The sequence below is a fragment of the Oncorhynchus mykiss genome, chromosome 7 (assembly GCF_057628025.1).
Source record: "Oncorhynchus mykiss isolate SJ-2025 chromosome 7, ASM5762802v1, whole genome shotgun sequence".
NCBI lineage: Eukaryota > Metazoa > Chordata > Actinopteri > Salmoniformes > Salmonidae > Oncorhynchus > Oncorhynchus mykiss.
The window spans coordinates 3,870,764-3,891,506 of record NC_143028.1 but is presented as its reverse complement, the minus strand read 5'-3'; the positions used below and the strand labels follow the sequence as shown (position 1 = coordinate 3,891,506).

Genomic DNA, 20,743 nt, shown 5'->3' with positions numbered 1-20,743 from the left:
CTCTCACGGACATAGAACGATGTGTATCTTTAGCTCTGAAGAAGTAGCAAAAGTCTTTCTGATGAGGTTCTACAGACACAATGCTTTTCATTTAGAAGGTGATTATACACATATGGCCTACTTACAGGCCTACATGTACATTTTGATGGAGATGTTGTGTAAAAGGCGTCATGAGATGGGCTACACAAGCAAGTCAAGGGAAGTACAAAGCAGAAACCTTGGTGGATTTTACTGAAATATATTTGGACTACAGGGACAAAGGAGAGACAAATGAACCATTAGAACTCACTCAAAACAAACAATAGGTGGGCAAACCACACATGACAATCCCCCTAAAAAAAGTTCACAATGAATAACATTTCCTCAATGTAAACTGAAGAGCCATATTGTTTAACAGCTTGTGATAAAAAGTGTCTTGAAAGATTTAAAGAAAGTAACTTTGTGAATGATTCATTTCTAGGTATTGATTTATTTCTCAGTTATCGTTCAGTCAAATATTAAAATACATCTAATTGACATGAAGAGGATGAGACTAAGGAATGTGGACAGTTTCCCTTGGACCTTTCCACCAGATGGTTTCCATAGGACAGGTAGTTTCCCTTTCGACATAATGTCCTCTACCTGGCACCTTGCTACACTACGAGGCCCACTTCCTTCTCGTGGTCCAGCAGGGAGCAGCGGTCCTGGAGAGAGGGGGTGGATGGACCTCGGCTGTCCGGCTGGCTGGAGAGGGAGATGGGCAGGGAGAGGCGGCTGCCCTGGCTCAGGCGCTCCCAGGCGCCGCGGAGGGAGGGAGGGGTGCGTCGCCTGTCGTCCAGACCCACGTGGGTGCTCACCTGGCTGGGGCTCAGGCTCTTCATGTTCCCCTGGGCCCGGAACTCATACGTCTCGATTGACGTCTTCTTATACCTGGAGCAGGAAGAAGCAGGAGAGGACTGAGGTCAGTTTTAGTAAAAGAGAGAGCAAAAGGAGGGAAGCTCCCTCTACCAAATTATGGCTTAGCGAATTGGCAAACAATGTACATTTAGAAAGAATTAGATATATTCTAACATTTGATCAAATCTGTCAGCCTTTCCTCTCTTACTTGGACCAGTCGGCGCTGTGGATTTGTACATTTTAACGCACACTCAATTTTAATATTTTAATCTACCTATAGGCAGCATGTGCTCGCCCCGCCACCCGCGCAGTTGGGAGGGGGGGGGGTAAGGGGGGTGACATCTACCCTCTTTCTTTCTACCTGTCCTTGTTCTGTATGTCTTGTTTTGTAATATTTGTTTTGTACCCAGAACTCTGGGTCTTGTTGTTCCTGTCTGCTCTTTTATGTTTAAATAAGAATTGCACACTTGTCTTTTATACACCATTCTGGTGCGTGTTCAATAAACAATATTTGAACGAGTAAACGAGAGTATGAGGAGGATGGGGAGAAAAGTGTAGCGACAGAGACTTGACCTGAAACGGACAAGTGGCGTGTTAATATAGGCAGAATAACGTGTGAGTGAGTAAGACAAACATGACATGAAAACATGTGGCATGTAAGGAACAGAAAAGGAGAGAAAGATTGAGACATTTACACTGTTTTCCATAAATAAAGAGGGAGTTGGAGTGGTTCCAAATAGTGAACTAGATACAGCTGAGAGGTCAAAGTGCACTGTGTTCAGTCTGTGTAGTATTCAGTGAGTGGGCTGCTGCAACAGAGACACTCTGGACACGGTGCCCTGGGCTGTTCTACAGGCACACGCTACTTTACTCAGGTTACTATGGAAACGCTTCTCAATGGACCAAGTTTACAGTGAAGAGATTGAGATTTTGGTGCATGAAAAGTGGTATAAAAATGCTTGCATGCCGTCCAGTAAAAGTTCCCATCTGGGATGTTGAAAGGTATGCAAAACATCTAGGAGGGCAAGTTTGATTGGTTGAAATAAATACACAGCAAAATCCCCAACAGACAGGGAGATAGATGGAAGGACGGACAGACAGAGAGGCAGAAGCATACACTCACAGTTTTAACAGCAGGGAAGAGATGACCACAGACACAGAGGAAGCTGCCATAGCTGCTGAACCCATCCATGGCTGTAGGACCAGACCAGCGGGCAGAAACACACCTGGATGGGTACAGTGCAACCCAGCTTTACTACATACACACACACACACACAGAACTGCACTGTTGGTGCTAGGATCACAGGCATTTTGCTACACTCGCAATAACATCTGCTAAATATGTGTATGCGACCAAAATAAAATATGATTTGTTACTGACCTGCGGCGATGGGAATCCCTACCAGGTTGTAGATGAGAGCGAAGACAAAGTTGATGCGTATCCTCTGAACAGTCTTCTTGGACAGCTCAATACAGGCCACCACGTCTAACAGATCATTCTACGTAGAACGGAGAAAACAACTCAAATCACTGAAGTTCCTTTGGGACAGAAAATACACCCAGGAGACCTCATCTCACAACACATGTAACTAGGATGTAGTTAACATCCCAACCACACCCCACTCTGCTCCTCACCCTGATCAGCACCACGTCAGCTGCCTCTATGGCCACGTCTGTGCCCGTCCCTATGGCGATGCCCACGTCGGCGCGGGCGAGGGCGGGCGAGTCGTTGACCCCGTCACCCACCATAGCCACCCTCAGACCCCTCTCCTGCAGCTCCTGCACCTTGGCCACCTTGTGGGACGGCAGCACCTCCGCAAATACCTTCCTGATGCCCACCTGGAGGAGGGACAGAGACACAATTCAGACGTGTGTGTGTGTGTGTGTGTGTAATGAACGCCACGCTGCTTGCTTAGCAAGTACCACTTCCTCCTGATTCAGCTCACACCAAGACTCGAACCCAGAACCTCTGTCTTGCTAGCACACGTGACGGCCCTCCCAAAGAGTCTTACCAGTCGGCACCACCATAAAATGTACAATTTGGCGGCACAAGTGGCGACCCTTCAGGCTGAGGAGTTTCCCACATCCCCATGTGCTGCACATGCATGCGTGCGGTCTCTATCTTTCTCTTACCTGTGTGGCTATAGCCTTAGCAGTACGTCTGTTGTCCCCAGTGATCATGACCACCTCTATCCCCATGCTGAGTAAAGTATGGACAGCCAGGGCAGACTCAGTCTTCACTGTGTCTGCTATGGCCAGCATGGCACACAGTACACCTAGGGCATAGGAAGAGGAGATGGAACATGTCCCCGACACGGAACGGTGAGGTTGACGCAGGGGATTGACACATATCCCATGTTCAGTGTATGTACCTCATAGATAAACCACTGTTGGAGTAGGACACAGTCCTGAGGGTCATAGATAAACCACTGTTGGAGTAGGACACAGTCCTGAGGGTCATAGATAAACCACTGTTGGAGTAGGACACAGTCCTGAGGGTCATAGATAATCCACTGTTGGAGTAGGACACAGTCCTGAGGGTCATAGATAAACCACTGTTGGAGTAGGACACAGTCCTGAGGGTCATAGATAAACCACTGTTGGAGTAGGACACAGTCCTGAGGGTCATAGATAATCCACTGTTGGAGTAGGACACAGTCCTGAGGGTCATAGATAATCCACTGTTGGAGTAGGACACAGTCCTGAGGGTCATAGATAATCCACTGTTGGAGTAGGACACAGTCATGAGGGTCATAGATAATCCACTGTTGGAGTAGGACACAGTCATGAGGGTCATAGATAAACCACTGTCGAGAGACAGTTCAGGACTATCACAATATGTGTCCATAACCTGACCCAGTGGGATGTGAAGGCTTTTCTTCTGTTGGACCCCCCCCAAAAAAACTACCTTCTGTGAACTAACACTCGCCCTTGACTTTTTCCACTTACCAGCACTGACTCTGCTGATAGCTACTTTAATGAGGAAAAATGTACTTACTATGACTGATATGTATGTGGTTGTCCCACCTAGCTATCATGAATGCACTTTCAATTACTCAAATGTAAATGTCTGTCATTGGACTGAGACTGTACCATCTATAGCTACCAGGATGGCTGTCTGCCCCTTGGTCTCGTGGCTGGACATGGCGTCATCCACGTCAGCTCCTACATGAAGCCCGTTCCGCCTTATCCACTCTCTGTTCCCGATCAGGACCGAATAGGAGGGGCTAGCAGAGGCACCTGGACAACACACAAAACACCATTAGCAATGGAGTGGACTTCAAGGCTAGACAACTTTCTACATTGTAGAATAACAGTGAAGACATCAAAACTATGAAATAACACATATAGAATCATGTAGTAACCAAAAAAGTTTAAAACAAATCAAAATATATTTTATATTTGAGATTCTTCAAAGTAACCACCCTTTGCCTTGATGACAGCTTTGCACACTCTTGGCATTCTCTCAACCAGCTTCATGAGATAGTCACCTGGAATGCATTTCAATTAACAGGTGTGCCTTCTTAAAAGTTAATTTGTGGAATTTCTTTCCTTCTTAATGCGTTTGAGCCAATCAGTTGTGTTGTATCAAGGTAGATGTGGTATACAGAAGATATCCCTATTTGGCAAAAGACCAAGTCCATATTATGGCAAGAACAGCTCAAATAAGAGAAATGACAGTCCACCTGTCACACCCTGATCTGTTTCACCTGTCTTTGTGCTTGTCTCCACCCCCCTCCAGGTGTCGCCCATCTTCCCCAGTATCCCCTATGTATTTATACCTGTGTTCTCTTTTTGTCTGTTGCCAGTTCGTTTTGTTCGTAAAACCTACCAGCGTTTGTTTCCCTGCTCCTGCCTGTTTCTTGCTCCTGTTTTTTAGTCCTTCCTGGTTTGACCGTTCTGTCTGCCCTGACCCTGAGACTGCCTGCCGTTCTGGACCCTTCACATCCTCTCTAGATTATTGACCCCTGCCTGCCCTGACCCTGAGACTGTCTGCCATTTTGTACCATACCCCACCATTCTAGATTATTGACCCCTGCCTGCCCTGACCCTGAGACTGCCTGCCGTTCTGGACCCTTCACATCCTCTCTAGATTATTGACCCCTGCCTGCCCTGACCCTGAGACTGCTTGCCGTTCTGGACCCTTCACATCCTCTCTGGATTATTGACCCCTGTCTGCCTTGACCTGTTGTTTGCCTGCCCCTGTTTAGTATTAAACTTTGTTTCTTCAAAACTGTCTGCATCTGGGTCTTACCCAAAACGTGACACCACTATTACTTTAAGACATGAAGGTCAGTCAATCCAGAACATTTCAAGAACGTTGAAAGTTTCTTCAAGTGCAGTCGCAAAAGCCATCAAGCGCTGTGATGAAACTGGCTCTCACGAGGACCGCCACAGGAAAGGAAGACCCAGAGTTACCTCTGCTGCAGAGGATAAGTTCATTAGAGTTAACTGGCTCTCATGAGGACCGCCACAGGAAAGGAAGACCCAGAGTTACCTCTGCTGCAGAGGATAAGTTCATCAGAGTTAACAGCCTCAGATTGCAGCCCAAATAAATGTGTCAGAGTTCAAGTAACAGACACATCTTAACATCAACTGTTCAGAGGAAACTGTGTGAATCAGGACTTCATGGTTGAATTGCTGCAAAGACACCACTACTAAAGGACACCAATAAGAAGAGACTTGATTGGGCCAAGAAACACGAGCAATGGACATTAGACCGGTGGAAATCTGTGCTTTGGTCTGATGAGTCCAAATCTGAGCCTTTTGGTTCCAACCACCGTGTCTTTGTGAGATGCAGAGTCGGTGAACGGATGATCTCCATATGTGGGGTTCCCACCGTGAAGCATGGAGGAGGTGGTGTGGGTGTGCTTCGCTGGTGACACTGCCAGTGATTTATTTAGAATTCAAGGCACACTTAAGCAGCATGGCTACCACAGAATTCTGCAGCGATACGCCATCCCATCTGGTTTGTGCTTAGTGGGACTGTCATTTGTTTTTTAACAGGACAATGACCCAAAACACACCTCCAGGCAGTAAGGGCTATTTGACCAAAAAGGAGAGTGATGGAGTATGCATCACATGACCTGGTCTCCACAATCACCCGACCTCAACCCAATTGAGATGGTTTGGGATGAGTTGAACCACAGAGTGAAGGAAAAGCAGCCAACATGTGCTCAGCATGCATGGGAACTCCTTCAAGACTGTTGGAAAAGCATTCCTCATGAAGCTGGTTGAGAGAATGCCGAGAGTGTGAAAAGCTGCCATCCAGGCAAAGGGTGGCTACTTTGAAGAATATAAAATATATTTTGATTTGTTTAACACTTTGTTTGGTTACTACATGATTCCATATGTGTTATTTCATAGTTTTGATGTCTTCACTATTATTCTACAATGCAGAAAATAGTAAAAATAAAGAAAAACCCTTGAATAAGTAGGTGTGTCCAAACTTTTGATTGGTACTGTACATCATGAGTACGACCACAAAGTAAAGGGGGTAAAAACCGTGATATTGTAAAGCAACACTGACCTGACACTGACACAGACAGAGTATCGCCGACCAGGCTGCTCTCATCAGTCGTGGCCCCCTGCAGTGTGACCTGGGTATGACAGGAGTCCTGGTCACCCTCCAGCAGTACCTCCTCAATGTTAGACACCTTACAGCTGATCCCACAGCCTGGCACCGACTGGAAGTCCTTACAGGAACCCAGAACATCCGTCTCCAGCTCCTGATATACATACGGACAGGCGCTCGCTCACACTAGTTATTTATTTCATTATATTGAGCCCTTACTTCACTAGGTAAGTTGACTGCGAACATTCATTCTCATTTATATCAACGACCTGGAGAATAATTCCAGGGTAAAGTGGATAGAATGACCTTGTCTGTGTTTATACAGCGGCTAAAGCACAGATACCTGGTAGATATGAAATGAAATACCCTCACCTCTTTGCAGTGCTTGGCCACAGCCATCCCCAGTGGGTGTTCACTGCTGGCCTCCGCTGTGCCCACCAGTGCCAGGACCTTACGCAGGGGCAGCCGTGCCCTCTCCCACAGCACCAACACCCTGGTCACCCGTGGGACACCGTTAGTGATGGTGCCCGTCTTATCAAACATCACTGCACCGATCTGAATGGGAGGAAAGGAGGGAGCGGACAACACTGTCATTTTCTGTCTGTGTTACTGCTGGTAGCTTTAGCTGTGGCTTTTAGGGTTAGAGCAGTGGAAAATGCCTATCATACATGTTCAACTTCACACTAAGTCACCATAACCGACTCTACCCTGTACCCGGCCCACAATACAGTTTGGAAAACACTGGACGTTTACGGGAAGTATGTTTCGGTTGGGAGGTAGTAAATAGAGGTGCATTGCCTTGTGGGCCATCTCCAGCGGCTCCCCTCCCTTGATGAGGATGCCGTTCTGGGCTCCGACCCCCGTGCCCACCATGACAGCTGTCGGGGTCGCCAGGCCCAGAGAGCAGGGGCAGGCGATGGACAGGACTGTGATGGAGGCCTGGAAGGCGAAGCGGACAATAACATCTGTCTTGGGGATGTTCTCATCGTAACCCTGTGAGGTTGAAACACACAAACAGAAACACACAAACACTATGATTCAGAACTGGTCTTTTCATTTAGAAAGTACATCAATGCCATAAGGCTTTGTTAGGAGTTTGATAAGCTCTTGTGGTTACTCACAGGAAAGTACTCCTTCACAACATGGAAGTTGACAAAGCCGATCACCAGCCAGACCAGCAGTGTTAGCACTGAGGCAATGACTATGAAGGGTACAAAGTAGCCACTCAGTCTGTCTGCAAACTGCTGGATGGGGGCCTAGTCCAACAAGAGATGTTTCAGATACTTAGAAAATATAATCAGTAACTGATTATATTGTAACTTACACAGGTAATTGTAGCCTACAATCAAAGATGTCCCGTCTTGACCTTGGCCGTAAAGTGGTTTGTTTACCTTGGATGTCTGTGCCTCCTCCACTAGTTTGACTATCTGACAGAGGGTGGTGTCTGCTCCTACGTGGGTGGCCTGCACCAGTAGAGATCCGTGGGCGTTGATGGAGCCAGCTATCACTGAACTGCCGGGCTTCTTACTCACAGGCATGGGCTCACCTGACCACAGAGAGAACATTGACCACCCCATCAACCATGGTAGACCACCAAAGAACCACAATGACTACCAGCAACCACCGATATAGACTACTAAATGACCACAATGACTACCAGCAACCACCGATACAGACTACTAAATGACCACAATGACTACCAGCAACCACCGATATAGACTACTAAATGACCACAATGACTACCAGCAACCACCGATACAGACTACTAAATGACCACAATGACTACCAGCAACCACCGATACAGACTACTAAATGACCACAATGACTACCAGCAACCACCGATACAGACTACTAAATGACCACAATGACTACCAGCAACCACCGATACAGACTACTAAATGACCACAATGACTACCAGCAACCACCGATACAGACTACTAAATGACCACAATGACTACCGGCAACCACCGATACAGACTACTAAATGACCACAATGACTACCGGCAACCACCGATACAGACTACTAAATGACCACAATGACTACCAGCAACCACCGATACAGACTACTAAATGACCACAATGACTACCAGCAACCACCGATACAGTCTACTAAATGACCACAATGACTACCGGCAACCACCGATATAGACTACTAAATGACCACAATGACTATCAGCAACCACCGATACAGACTACTAAATGACCACAATGACTACCAGCAACCACCGATACAGACTACTAAATGACCACAATGACTACCAGCAACCACCGATACAGACTACTAAATGACCACAATGACTACCAGCAACCACCGATACAGACTACTAAATGACCACAATGACTACCAGCAACCACCGATACAGACTACTAAATGACCACAATGACTACCGGCAACCACCGATACAGACTACTAAATGACCACAATGACTACCGGCAACCACCGATACAGACTACTAAATGACCACAATGACTACCAGCAACCACCGATACAGACTACTAAATGACCACAATGACTACCAGCAACCACCGATACAGTCTACTAAATGACCACAATGACTACCGGCAACCACCGATATAGACTACTAAATGACCACAATGACTATCAGCAACCACCGATACAGACTACTAAATGACCACAATGACTACCAGCAACCACCGATACAGACTACTAAATGACCACAATGACTACCGGCAACCACCGATACAGACTACTAAATGACCACAATGACTACCAGCAACCACCGATACAGACTACTAAATGACCACAATGACTACCGGCAACCACCGATACAGACTACTAAATGACCACAATGACTACCAGCAACCACCGATACAGACTACTAAATGACCACAATGACTACCGGCAACCACCGATACAGACTACTAAATGACCACAATGACTACCAGCAACCACCGATACAGACTACTAAATGACCACAATGACTACCAGCAACCACCGATACAGACTACTAAATGACCACAATGACTACCAGCAACCACCGATATAGACTACTGAATGACCACAATGACAACGATCGTCGTTAGTGAATAGAGTCATGCTACCTAGATTTTCAATGCATTTCTCCACACTAGGTGGGTAATGTAGTGGTATTTTGCTACTGTTAAATAAAAAAAGGTGCATTTACATGCCTTTACCCTTCACTGCAACACAGTCAATCACCAATAGACCACAAAAGGACCATAATGACAGTAAACCACTACGGCCCATTGGCTTCCCAACAAAACGGTTCTTACCTGTGATGAGGGACTCATCTGCCATGGAGCTTCCCTCGATCACCTTCCCGTCCACGGGGAACTTTCCCCCAGGCACCACCTTCACTATGTCTCCTCTCTGGACCAGCTCCACCGACACCTGCTCCTCACTGACACACACAGCACAGACACACACACGCACGTACGCACACAGCACAGACACAGTACTGATTTATTGTGGTGAAATATTCTCAGAATAGTTGATGGACACAGCTATAAACAGATTGTAAAGAAATCAAGGCTAAGGCAGGTTTGATTATATGAGGCCACTATAAAAATAAACATCACACAGTGTTCACTGTGGGAAAATGAAGCTGGGTTTAGGTTCACCTGAGGATGGAGTGGTCAGGACCTAACGTGACCACAGTGGCATCAGTAGCCTGCAGTGACATCAGCTTGGCCAGTGCTTCAGATGTCTTGCTCTGCAGAACAGGAACAGGAAACACAGAGACAATGACATGAGTGGGTGTTGATTAAACCTGGGAATTACCAGCCGACCTCAGCATAAGTCTTCAGCCTGTAGTCTGGTGATTGCTTTCCCACACTGACACCATAATAACACATAATCATATGACCATAAATGCCACAAAAACTGACCAGATATGACCTAGAATAACCCCCTGGCGATCCACCATCCATAAAGCTGAGAGCAACAGAAGTACTTCCAACCAAAAGGACTTTAGCTGTGGTCCAGGTAAAGGAAAGTGGAATGCAACCCGCATAACTAATCGTAGGAGAAACACTAGAATTGAGTAGAGTAGAATAGAGTGTAATGGAGTAGAGTAGAACAGAGTAGAGTAGAATGGAATAGAGTAGAAAATAATAGAGTAGAATGGAATAGAGTAGAATGGAATAGAGTAGAATATAATAGAATGGAATAGAGTAGAGTATAATGGAATATATTACAGTAGAATATAGTACAGTAGAACAGAGTAGAGTAGAAAAGAGTAGAATGGAATAGAGTAGAATATAATAGAATGGAATAGAGTAGAGTATAATGGAATAGAGTACAGTAGAGTAGAATGGAATAAAGTACAGTAGAGTAGAATGGAATATAGTACAGTAGAGTAAAAATAATAGAGTAGAATGAAATAGAGGTCAGTAGAATGGAATAGAGTACAGTAGTGTAGAATGGAATAGAGTACAATAGAGTAGAAAATAATAGAGTAGAATGGAATAGAGTAGAATGGAATAGAGCAGAGTAGAATACAATTGAGTAGAATATAATAGAATGGAATAGAGTAGAATATAGCATAATAGAATAGAGTAGAGTAGAATAGAGTAGGGTAGAATAGCCTTACCTTTGCTATGTGCTCCAGCCACCGGCCCAGGGCGATGAAGACGAAGAGCATGGGCGGGGTGTCAAAGAAGGTGACAGGGCTCTGATTGGCTCTCTCTGCCATCGCCACAATGAGGACCACAACTGAGTAGATGTAGGCGATGGAGGTTGCCAGGACGATGAGGACGTCCATGTTAGCCGTGCGGTGTCTCAACGAGCGGTACGCCTGGATGTAGAAATAACGACCCCCGAAGATCTGATGGAGGAGTAGGATGTGGGGGAGGGAAAGAGGAGGAGAGAGAGAGCAAGAGACAGAGAGAGATTGAGAAAGAGAGGTATGAAGAGAGAGAGCGAGAGACCGAGAGAGATTGAGAAAGAGAGGTATGAAGAGAGAGAGCAAGAGAGAGAGAGATTGAGAAAGAGAGGTATGAAGAGAGAGAGCAAGAGAGACAGAGATTGAGAAAGAGAGGTATGAAGAGAGAGAGCAAGAGAGAGAGAGATTGAGAAAGAGAGGTATGAAGAGAGAGTGCAAGAGAGACAGAGATTGAGAAAGAGAGGTATGAAGAGAGAGAGCGAGAGACCGAGAGAGATTGAGAAAGAGAGGTATGAAGAGAGAGAGCAAGAGAGAGAGAGATTGAGAAAGAGAGGTATGAAGAGAGAGAGCAAGAGAGACAGAGATTGAGAAAGAGAGGTATGAAGAGAGAGAGACAGAGAGATTGAGAAAGAGGTATGAAGAGAGAGAGAGAGAAATGTGACTTACAGTTAGTATATAATGGACTACGACATACAGTAGATCAGCAGTATCAGGGCTTGGTAGGATCCTATAGTATCTGGGGGTCAAAGACACATCTACAGTACTGAGACTGAGCCAGTATCCAGGCTTGGTAGGGTCCTATAGTATCTGGGGGTCACAGACACATCTACAGTACTGAGACTGAGCCAGTAGCAGGGCTTGGTAGGATCCTATAGTATCTGGGGGTCACAGACACATCTACAGTACTGAGACTGAGCCAGTATCAGGGCTTGGTAGGGTCCTATTGTATCTGGGGGTCAAAGACACATCTACAGTACTGAGACTGAGCCAGTATCAGGGCTTGGTAGGGTCCTATAGTATCTGGGGGTCACAGACACATCTACAGTACTGAGACTGAGTCAGTAGCAGGGCTTGGTAGGATCCTATAGTATCTGGGGGTCACAGACACATCTACAGTACTGAGACTGAGCCAGTATCAGGGCTTGGTAGGATCCTATAGTATCTGGGGGTCAAAGACACATCTACAGTACTGAGATTGAGCCAGTATCAGGGCTTGGTAGGATCCTATAGTATCTGGGGGTCAAAGACACATCTACAGTACTGAGACTGAGCCAGTATCAGGGCTTGGTAGGGTCCTATTGTATCTGGGGGTCACAGACACATCTACAGTACTGAGACTGAGCCAGTATCAGGGCTTGGTAGGGTCATATTGTATCTGGGGGTCACAGACACATCTACAGTACTGAGACTAAGCCAGTATCAGGGCTTGGTAGGGTCCTATTGTATCTGGGGGTCATAGACACATCTACAGTACTGAAACTGAGCCAGTATCCGGGCTTGGTAGGGTCCTATAGTATCTGGGGTCACAGACACATCTACAGTACTGAGACTGAGCCAGTATCAGGGCTTGGTAGGGTCCTATTGTATCTGGGGGTCAAAGACACATCTACAGTATTGAGACTGAGCCAGTATCAGGGCTTGGTAGGGTCCTATTGTATCTGGGGGTCACAGACACATCTACAGTACTGAGACTGAGCCAGTATCCGGGCTTGGTAGGGTCCTATTGTATCTGGGGGTCAAAGACACATCTACAGTACTGAGACTGAGCCAGTATCAGGGCTTGGTAGGGTCCTATTGTATCTGGGGGTCAAAGACACATCTACAGTACTGAGACTGAGCCAGTATCAGGGCTTGGTAGGGTCCTATTGTATCTGGGGGTCAAAGACACATCTACAGTACTGAGACTGAGCCAGTATCAGGGCTTGGTAGGGTCCTATAGTATCTGGGGGTCACAGACACATCTACAGTACTGAGACTGAGCCAGTATCAGGGCTTGGTAGGGTCCTATTGTATCTGGGGGTCACAGACACATCTACAGTACTGAGACTGAGCCAGTAGCAGGGCTAGGTAGGGTCTTAGTATACCTGGACAGGCGTACAGAGCAGGAAGAAGGCCAGGTTGAGGAGGGAGAGGCCTGGGAGAAGGTTCTGCTCCTCGGGCATAGAGCCACCGTGTTCCCCGTGCTGACTGTCCATCACCATCATGTAGATCATCAAGCCCATCACTGGCACCCCAAACACCAGACTGAACAGGAACGAGTTCTTCCACCTGGAACACACACACACACGCAGGACGCATGCAGAGAGGAGAGTGTGTTAAAACAATTCAAGGTTGATTCAAAAACACGTATCTCAAGTCAAAATCGACAGAGGACCAAAACAGATACTTACTGTTGAATCTCTTCCCCATGATCCAGGTTGTTCCCAAAGCCTTCAGCTTTCACTAGAGACGCCCCAAAGCCCAGCCCCTAGAACAGACAGAGTTACTACAGTTGTAAATATGGGTAAGAATATGTACCAACACTGTAATTGCACAATGTGAAAATATAGGTGATCAAAACAATTACAAGATGTTGGTGGAAAAACAAATGTAGCAACCAAATTTAAAGAGACATGGCAGCAAAGTCAACTTCTAGCTAGCTACCTCAATCATTCTGATGATGTCACGAGCTCCAAGCACTTCTGGGTCAAACTTGATCTGGGCTTTATTGGTTGCCAGTGCAACTGAGGCTTCTAGAATCCCTTTGGTCCTGGTGAGTTTGGACTCAATGTTATGGACACATGACGCACATGTCATCCCAGTTACCTACACATGAGATGAGCAAAACAAATTTAAACTTAATGCAACTGTACCAGACAATCCGTTGGCCCAATGTAGTACTGGACTAAACATCAAAGAAAATGTATTTAGCCAAGCATAGAAATGTATTTAGCCAAGCATAGAAATGTATTTAGCCAAGCATAGAAATGTATTTAGCCAAGCATAGAAATGTATTTAGCCAAGCATAGAAATGTATTTAGCCAAGCATAGAAATGTTTTTAGCCAAGCATAGAAATGTATTTAGCCAAGCATAGAAATGTATTTAGCCAAGCATAGAAATGTATTTAGCCAAGCATAGAAATGTATTTAGCCAAGCATAGAAATGTATTTAGCCAAGCATAGAAATGTTTTTAGCCAAGCATAGAAATGTATTTAGCCAAGCATATAAATCTATTTAGCCAAGCATAGAAATGTATTTAGCCAAGCATAGAAATATATTTAGCCAAGCATAGAAATGTATTTCTTCTTTCTCCATGTTGTCTCAGCCAATGAGAGGACTCACAGAGAGGTCCAGTTTCCCATCCATAACAGCATTGTCCTCTATCAGTGTGGCACCGAAGCCTAGACCCTCTATGAGCTGTGTTATCCGCTTGGCATCAACAATACCAGGGTCATACTTCACCTCCGCCTTACCAGCCATGAGGGCAACCAGCACTGAGATGACACCTGGAACACACAATGTTGTGCAGTTAACCCCTAACCAGGGAAAGTGGCATCACCACAAAATACTTGTTTATCCTCATGATAGAAACTGTACTGCCAGGTCAAGCCTTCTGCTTAGTGACTCTATGGGAAATGATAGTGACCTAAAGGATAACATCACCCACCTCTGTGTTTGACTAAGTTCCTCTCAATGTTGGCCACACAGGAGGCACAGGTCATGCCTGTCACACGGATGAAGCACTTCTGAACCTTCCCCTCCTCATCAGCAGTGGCCATCTTGGTAGAGCCAGAGCTACCGTTAATGGAAGTCTTGGTAGAGCCAGAGCTACCGTTAATGGAAGTCTTGGTAGAGCCAAAGCTACTGTGAGCCATTCTGGGGGAGTGGGGGGAAAGGGGAGTCTTTCGTCTTTGAAGGGGAGGGGTTGGTAGAGTTTCTGCAGAACCAGATTCTTCAGGAGAAAAGAACACAACATACACTGCTCAAAAAAATAAAGGGAACACTAAAATAACACATCCTAGATCTGAATGAATGAAATATTCGTATTAAATACTTTTTTCTTTACATAGTTGAATGTGCTGACAACAAAATCACACAAAAATTATCAATGGAAATCAAATTTATCAACCCATGGAGGTCTGGATTTGGAGTCACACTCAAAACTAAAGTGGAAAACCACACTACAGGTTGATCCAACTTTGATGTAATGTCCTTAAAACAAGTCAAAATGAGGCTCAGTAGTGTGTGGCCTCCACGTGCCTGTATGACCTCCCTACAACGCCTGGGCATGCTCCTGATGAGGTGGCGGATGGTCTCCTGAGGGATCTCCTCCCAGACCTGGACTAAAGCATCCGCCAACTCCTGGACAGTCTGTGGTGCAACGTCTGTTGGTGGATGGAGCGAGACATGATGTCCCAGATGTGCTCAATTGGATTCAGGTCTGGGGAACGGGCGGGCCAGTCCATAGCATCAATGCCTTCCTCTTGTAGGAACTGCTGACACACTCCAGCCACATGAGGTCTAGCATTGTCTTGCATTAGGAGGAACCCAGGGCCAACCGCACCAGCATTTGATCTCACAAGGGGCCTGAGGATCTCATCTCGGTACCTAATGGCAGTCAGGCTACCTCTGGCGAGCACATGGAGGGCTGTGCGGCCCCCCAAAGAAATGCCACCCCACACCATGACTGACCCACCGCCAAACCGGTCATGCTGGAGGATGTTGCAGGCAGCAGAACGTTCTCCACGGCATCTCCAGACTCTGTCATGTCTGTCACATGTGCTCAGTGTGAACCTGCTTTCATCTGTGAAGAGCACAGGGCGCCAGTGGTGAATTTGCCAATCTTGGTGTTCTCTGGCAAATGCCAAACGTCCTGCACGGTGTTGGGCTGTAAGCACAACCCTCACCTGTGGACGTCGGGCCCTCATACCACCCTCATGGAGTCTGTTTCTGACCGTTTGAGCAGACACATGCACATTTGTGGCCTGCTGGGGGTCATTTTGCAGGGCTCTGGCACTGCTCCTCCTGCTCCTCCTTGCACAAAGGTGGAGGTAGCGGTCCTGCTGCTGGGTTGTTGCCCTCCTACGGCCTCCTCCACGTCTCCTGATGTACTGGTCTGTCTCCTGGTAGCGCCTCCATGCTCTGGACACTACGCTGACAGACACAGCAAACCTTTTTGCCACATCTCGCATTGATGTGCCATTCTGGATGAGCTGCACTACCTGAGCCACTTGTGTGGGTTGTAGACTCCCTCTCATGCTACCACTAGAGTGAAAGCACCGCCAGCATTCAAAAGTGACCAAAACATCAGCCAGGAAGCATAGGAACTGAGAAGTGGTCTGTGGTCACCACGTGCAGAACCACTCCTTTATTGGGGGTGTCTTGCTAATTGCCTATAATTTCCACCTGTTGTCTATTCCATTTGCACAACAGCATGTGACATTTATTGTCAATCAGTGTTGCTTCCTAAGTGGACAGTTTGATTTCACAGAAATGTGATTGACTTGGAGTTACATTGTGTTGTTTAAGTGTTCCCTTTATTTTTTTGAGCAGTGTATTAACAAGACCGTTGGTTGGATGGGTTATGCATGGATGGAGAGAGAGAGCTTTCAGTGTAAGGGGGGGTGACATAAAAGAACCAGACCGGTTCATAATCCGTTTATAAGCTTGTTTTACTGGCCCCAAGTCTGGGTAATTCAAGAACACTTGATGCCACACTAGAAAGCACACTTGTCTTGTTTCCAAGGAGACCTGTGCCCAAGTGCTGCATACTCTCCACCAATAGCAAGGCTGGATGGAAATAGACTGCTTTGAACAGCATTGTCCATTGAAAGCAGTATTACTGTATGCCCACCGCTGTGAGACTGCCAATTTGGTGAGTTTGGAATGTTGAAGTAATCCATTTCTCTGTATTCTGTACAACGATGTACCTACTCAGTTGAGCCCCCCTCCCCATATTACATGAATGAAATGTCTGATTAGAAAAGTGTAGTTGTGATTTTTGTTCAAGGTGAAATAAACATATTAAGCATACCTATGAGTGAAGCATCAAATCCCATGTCTTCAATGGCTGCCCTTAGTTCCTCTGGCTGAGTCAGACTGGGGTCAAAGGTGACGGTCCCCTGTTCCTCCTTTAATGACACCGCTATAGAACACACCCCAGTCATCTCAGAGATCTTGCCCTCTATGGACTGGACACATGAATTACAGGTCATCCCTACAATCCCAATGACAGACGTCTGAGTCAGTGAATCCAAGATGGAGGATGACACAGGTGTCTCCCCTTGACCACAATCTATACTTGTGTCTTTGTTCGTAAGAGTCACACCAAATCCCATGTTCTCAATCTGTTCCTTTACCTCCTCAGATGTCACTATGTGGGGCTGAAATTGTACTACTGCCTCTTGATCGCTCAGAGACACCTTGATGTGCAGAACCCCAGGCAGAGTCCCTATCCGTCCCTCGATGGAGCGCACACAGGACTGGCATGTCATACCCTTCACCCTGATCCTCGTCAGGGACTCTGTGGCCTCCGTCTCCCCGATCTTAGTCACCTCTTCCCCAGCCACGTCCACGACGCCGTAGCCCATGGCCTGGATCTCCAGAGATAACTCCCTGGTAGAGATAGATGATGCGTTATAATCCACCTGAGCCAGGCCACTGGCCACAGAGAAGTTGACAGACACCACTCCCTTCAGGCTAGTGATGTGGCTCTCGATGGCCTGGATGGAGGACTTGGGGGTGAGGCCAGAGAGCTGGAAAACAGCCCGGGAGAGGGCCTTAGGTTGGGGGTAGAGCTCACTCTGACTCCCAGGCTCGTAGGCCAGGTTCTCATAGGTCCGCTTCTGGGAACACCAGGCCTCACAGGGACACATCTTCTCCTTAAGAGAGGGTCAGAGAGGTAGAGGACGAGAGCAAGAGAGAGAGAGAACAGATGCACATACTTGATCATGTCAGTTATATGTAGGCTCAGTGTTTTCAGAAGTCGAAGCAGCAACGTTTTTTATAGCCCTTTAAATACTGGATGCCATGAAAAGCTGATTGCAATCAGCTCCTTGAAATCTTGAGTTAGATGTGTGACCGGCCCTTAAAAAGGCTTGAAGCAGAGGACAAGTTAGGTCACCACTGCTTCACAATGAATTCTCCAGTGTCAACATCGTTAGTGGCCCACTCTGGGAACGTACAGTACTTCTGGTCATCCACTGTATGAGGATGGAGCACACAGACCAGAGACTGCTGGTGTAAAACAAAGGTGTGGAAAGACCCATGGATTACTAGAAGCTCCAGGACCACGTGACCATAAGTAACCCTGCTCACACGGTAACAATGTGACTCTGCTTAGAGTCAACGCTCATCTGGATCTGACACCCAGGCTAAGAGGAGGAGAGGAGAGGCCAGGGAGCATTCGGTGCATTGGCAGTCATTGTGAACACCACCAATGCCTTTTTGTAATATGGTAAAACTGCAGTCTACCATACAATAAGAAATAACACCCCCTCACCTGATCAATATGAACTCCTGACCTTGTGTCACATGTGGGCAATACATTTTTACAATATTTGTTTCATTGCTGTATATTAGCTTACATTACTGTATATTAGCCTACATTACTGTATGTCCTGAGGAAAGCCACAGCTCACACTGTCTGTTAAACAAATACTAAGATACTCCATGTTTGTTGATGGGAATGTCAACCGAGAGAGAGCTTCCTATGTACAGTAGTAACCTCAAACCAACGGGTCAAGGGATAGATGTGATATGAACACACAACATGGTCTGACTTTCGTGGCTCAAAACAATATTTTCACAGATTTCAAATACATCAACTCAGAATTTATAAATACATTCAGAATTTTTGTGAGCAGTATAACGCCATACATATATATCTAAAATGGGAATATACATTTAAATTTAAACAGTTAAGAAACCGGTCAGTTAGTGTTTCTTACCTTTAGTTCAGCCTGATTTGCTTCCCTCCCATGGTCTGCGGTTTGTCCGTCTGGTACAGCTGTCCTAACAGCGCAAGGCGACTGACATTCAACCATACAAACCTCAACCTGTCCCACTACTGACGGCTTCGAAACATATTTAGTAAGGCTACTTATCGGATTTTGCGAAAACATGGTCACTTCTCTGTGGTTCTTTATTTGTTTCTCACAACACCCAGAGAGGGCAAAAGTTCGTGGTTCACGTTTCTATTAGGCAACACGCCACTATAATGTCAGAGAGCGCAGAGTGCAGAGCTGTGCACATGATTGAAGTCCAGTCGCACTGCTTGCGGTTACCTCTGTCTCTGGCAATGCCTTTCTTTTGCGCCCAGCTCTTGGACAAATCGAATTTCATTCGTCACATGCTTCATAAACAACAGGTGTAGGTAGACTAACTGTGATATTATTACTTACGGACCCTTCCCAACAATGCATAGAGAAATAAAAAATAGAAATAACGGTCAATTAATAACACGTAATAATACAAGTAAAAAAGCAGTGGGCACTTGAATGATCGTAACAATTCACAGTACAGCTGTGGAACCCCCACAGTAACACGGAAACCCATGACAGTGTTTCACTGGGCACTTAGTTTGGTGATTGTGTTACTGTATTGTAGTGCAGATACAGCGTGTATTGTAGATCATTGACCTGGCATCAAGAGGACGCGCGCAAAGCCCCTCCCGTTGCACTTTATACTGGAAACGAGTGCAACAACGTAGCAAACTCGTTGTCATGTATAAACTACAAACATGCATATATAATCCTACACTCACACATTCAGCATAGCCTAGCCTAAACCTACTCTGTGAATTCAAAATAACCTTTTCATAATGGTAAATGCATAAAAATAACTTGTCGTTATTTTTCAATTACACTAATACATACAGTTGTTTAATTGTCATACTTTAATGTTTTACATTTTTTAAAATAAGTTAATTGCAGAAGCAGATAATATAAATATGTCTGCGATATGAGTATGACATACTATTCAACAACAATGTCACACATAATATATATTGAATAAAGGCTCTATGAAGGATATTAATGAATGTCCCGACAACCCATATGCTTGAAGTTGTCTCAAATATAGCACAACTGTCTATTGTCTATTGACCCAAGCCATTGATCAGAGTATAGAGATTTTCTGAATTCAGAAGTAGTTTGAAGCCTGATAATAACATGAACATGTAAACACATAGAGGTAACACTGTATCCAGATTACTCACATAGTTCAGGTAATTCCTCATCCACTTAGTGGGCCATGTGGATCCATACATGGTAAACTTCCAGTTGGATCAGGGGCCTTCTGCAGTCTTCTTCAGAGAACGGATCTGAAGGCAAGACAACAATGGACAACTCCAGTCCGAACAGGATGAGCCGCATGACACAAGTCACAGTTATCCAATTTTGTCTGTAATGGATGATGTCAACTCTAAACTATCACATCACTGGAATGCTGGAGTGCTTGACTTCATGGAAAGAGAAAGCTATAGTATAAACCAATAGAGTTTGATAGAGTGTGATTATAAAAGTCCACATAGTCATAGTTAGGGGGGTGTAGGTTTACCTTGGCAGCTTTTGGTGACAGTTATTAGATATTGGCGACTATGGCCTGGCTGACAATAATGGATTCATTGTGGCAGGCATTGGTGCTATTCAATCTATATTGACATA

At 45.8% G+C, this 20,743-nt stretch overlaps 1 protein-coding gene across 2 annotated transcripts; it reads right to left on the bottom strand.

The window, feature by feature from the left end:
* Positions 1-213: 213 nt before the first annotated feature.
* LOC110497021 (copper-transporting ATPase 2) lies at positions 214-20,405 on the bottom strand. 2 transcript variants are annotated; one of them, XM_090239847.1, is made up of 21 exons: positions 20,296-20,405; positions 17,113-17,959; positions 14,746-15,030; positions 14,421-14,584; positions 13,742-13,903; positions 13,489-13,565; positions 13,183-13,366; positions 11,027-11,260; positions 10,056-10,147; positions 9,708-9,835; positions 7,844-7,998; positions 7,574-7,708; positions 7,251-7,445; positions 6,825-7,007; positions 6,408-6,606; positions 3,971-4,117; positions 3,011-3,153; positions 2,513-2,716; positions 2,259-2,376; positions 2,000-2,102; positions 214-909 (listed from the first exon to the last, which is right to left on the bottom strand). In XM_090239847.1, the coding sequence occupies exons 1-21, from the start codon at positions 20,344-20,346 to the stop codon at positions 633-635; spliced, it is 4,083 nt and encodes a 1,360-aa protein (XP_090095973.1). In that variant the 5' UTR covers positions 20,347-20,405; the 3' UTR covers positions 214-632. The 2 variants fall into 2 exon arrangements, with proteins under 2 accessions (XP_090095973.1, XP_036838126.2); XM_036982231.2 differs by lacking the exon at positions 20,296-20,405 and adding an exon at positions 19,028-19,796.
* Positions 20,406-20,743: the final 338 nt, after the last annotated feature.

Coding starts and splice junctions, on each gene's coding strand:
- LOC110497021 (XM_036982231.2), bottom strand. CDS start 19,201: ATGTTTTCGCAAAATCCGATAAGTAGCCTTACTAAATATGTTTCGAAG. Junction 13,904..14,420: donor ATGGGAAACTGGACCTCTCT/GTGAGTCCTCTC, acceptor TCTCATGTGTAG/GTAACTGGGATGACATGTGC. Junction 3,154..3,970: donor CATCCTGGTAGCTATAGATG/GTACAGTCTCAG, acceptor CCTATGCCCTAG/GTGTACTGTGTGCCATGCTG.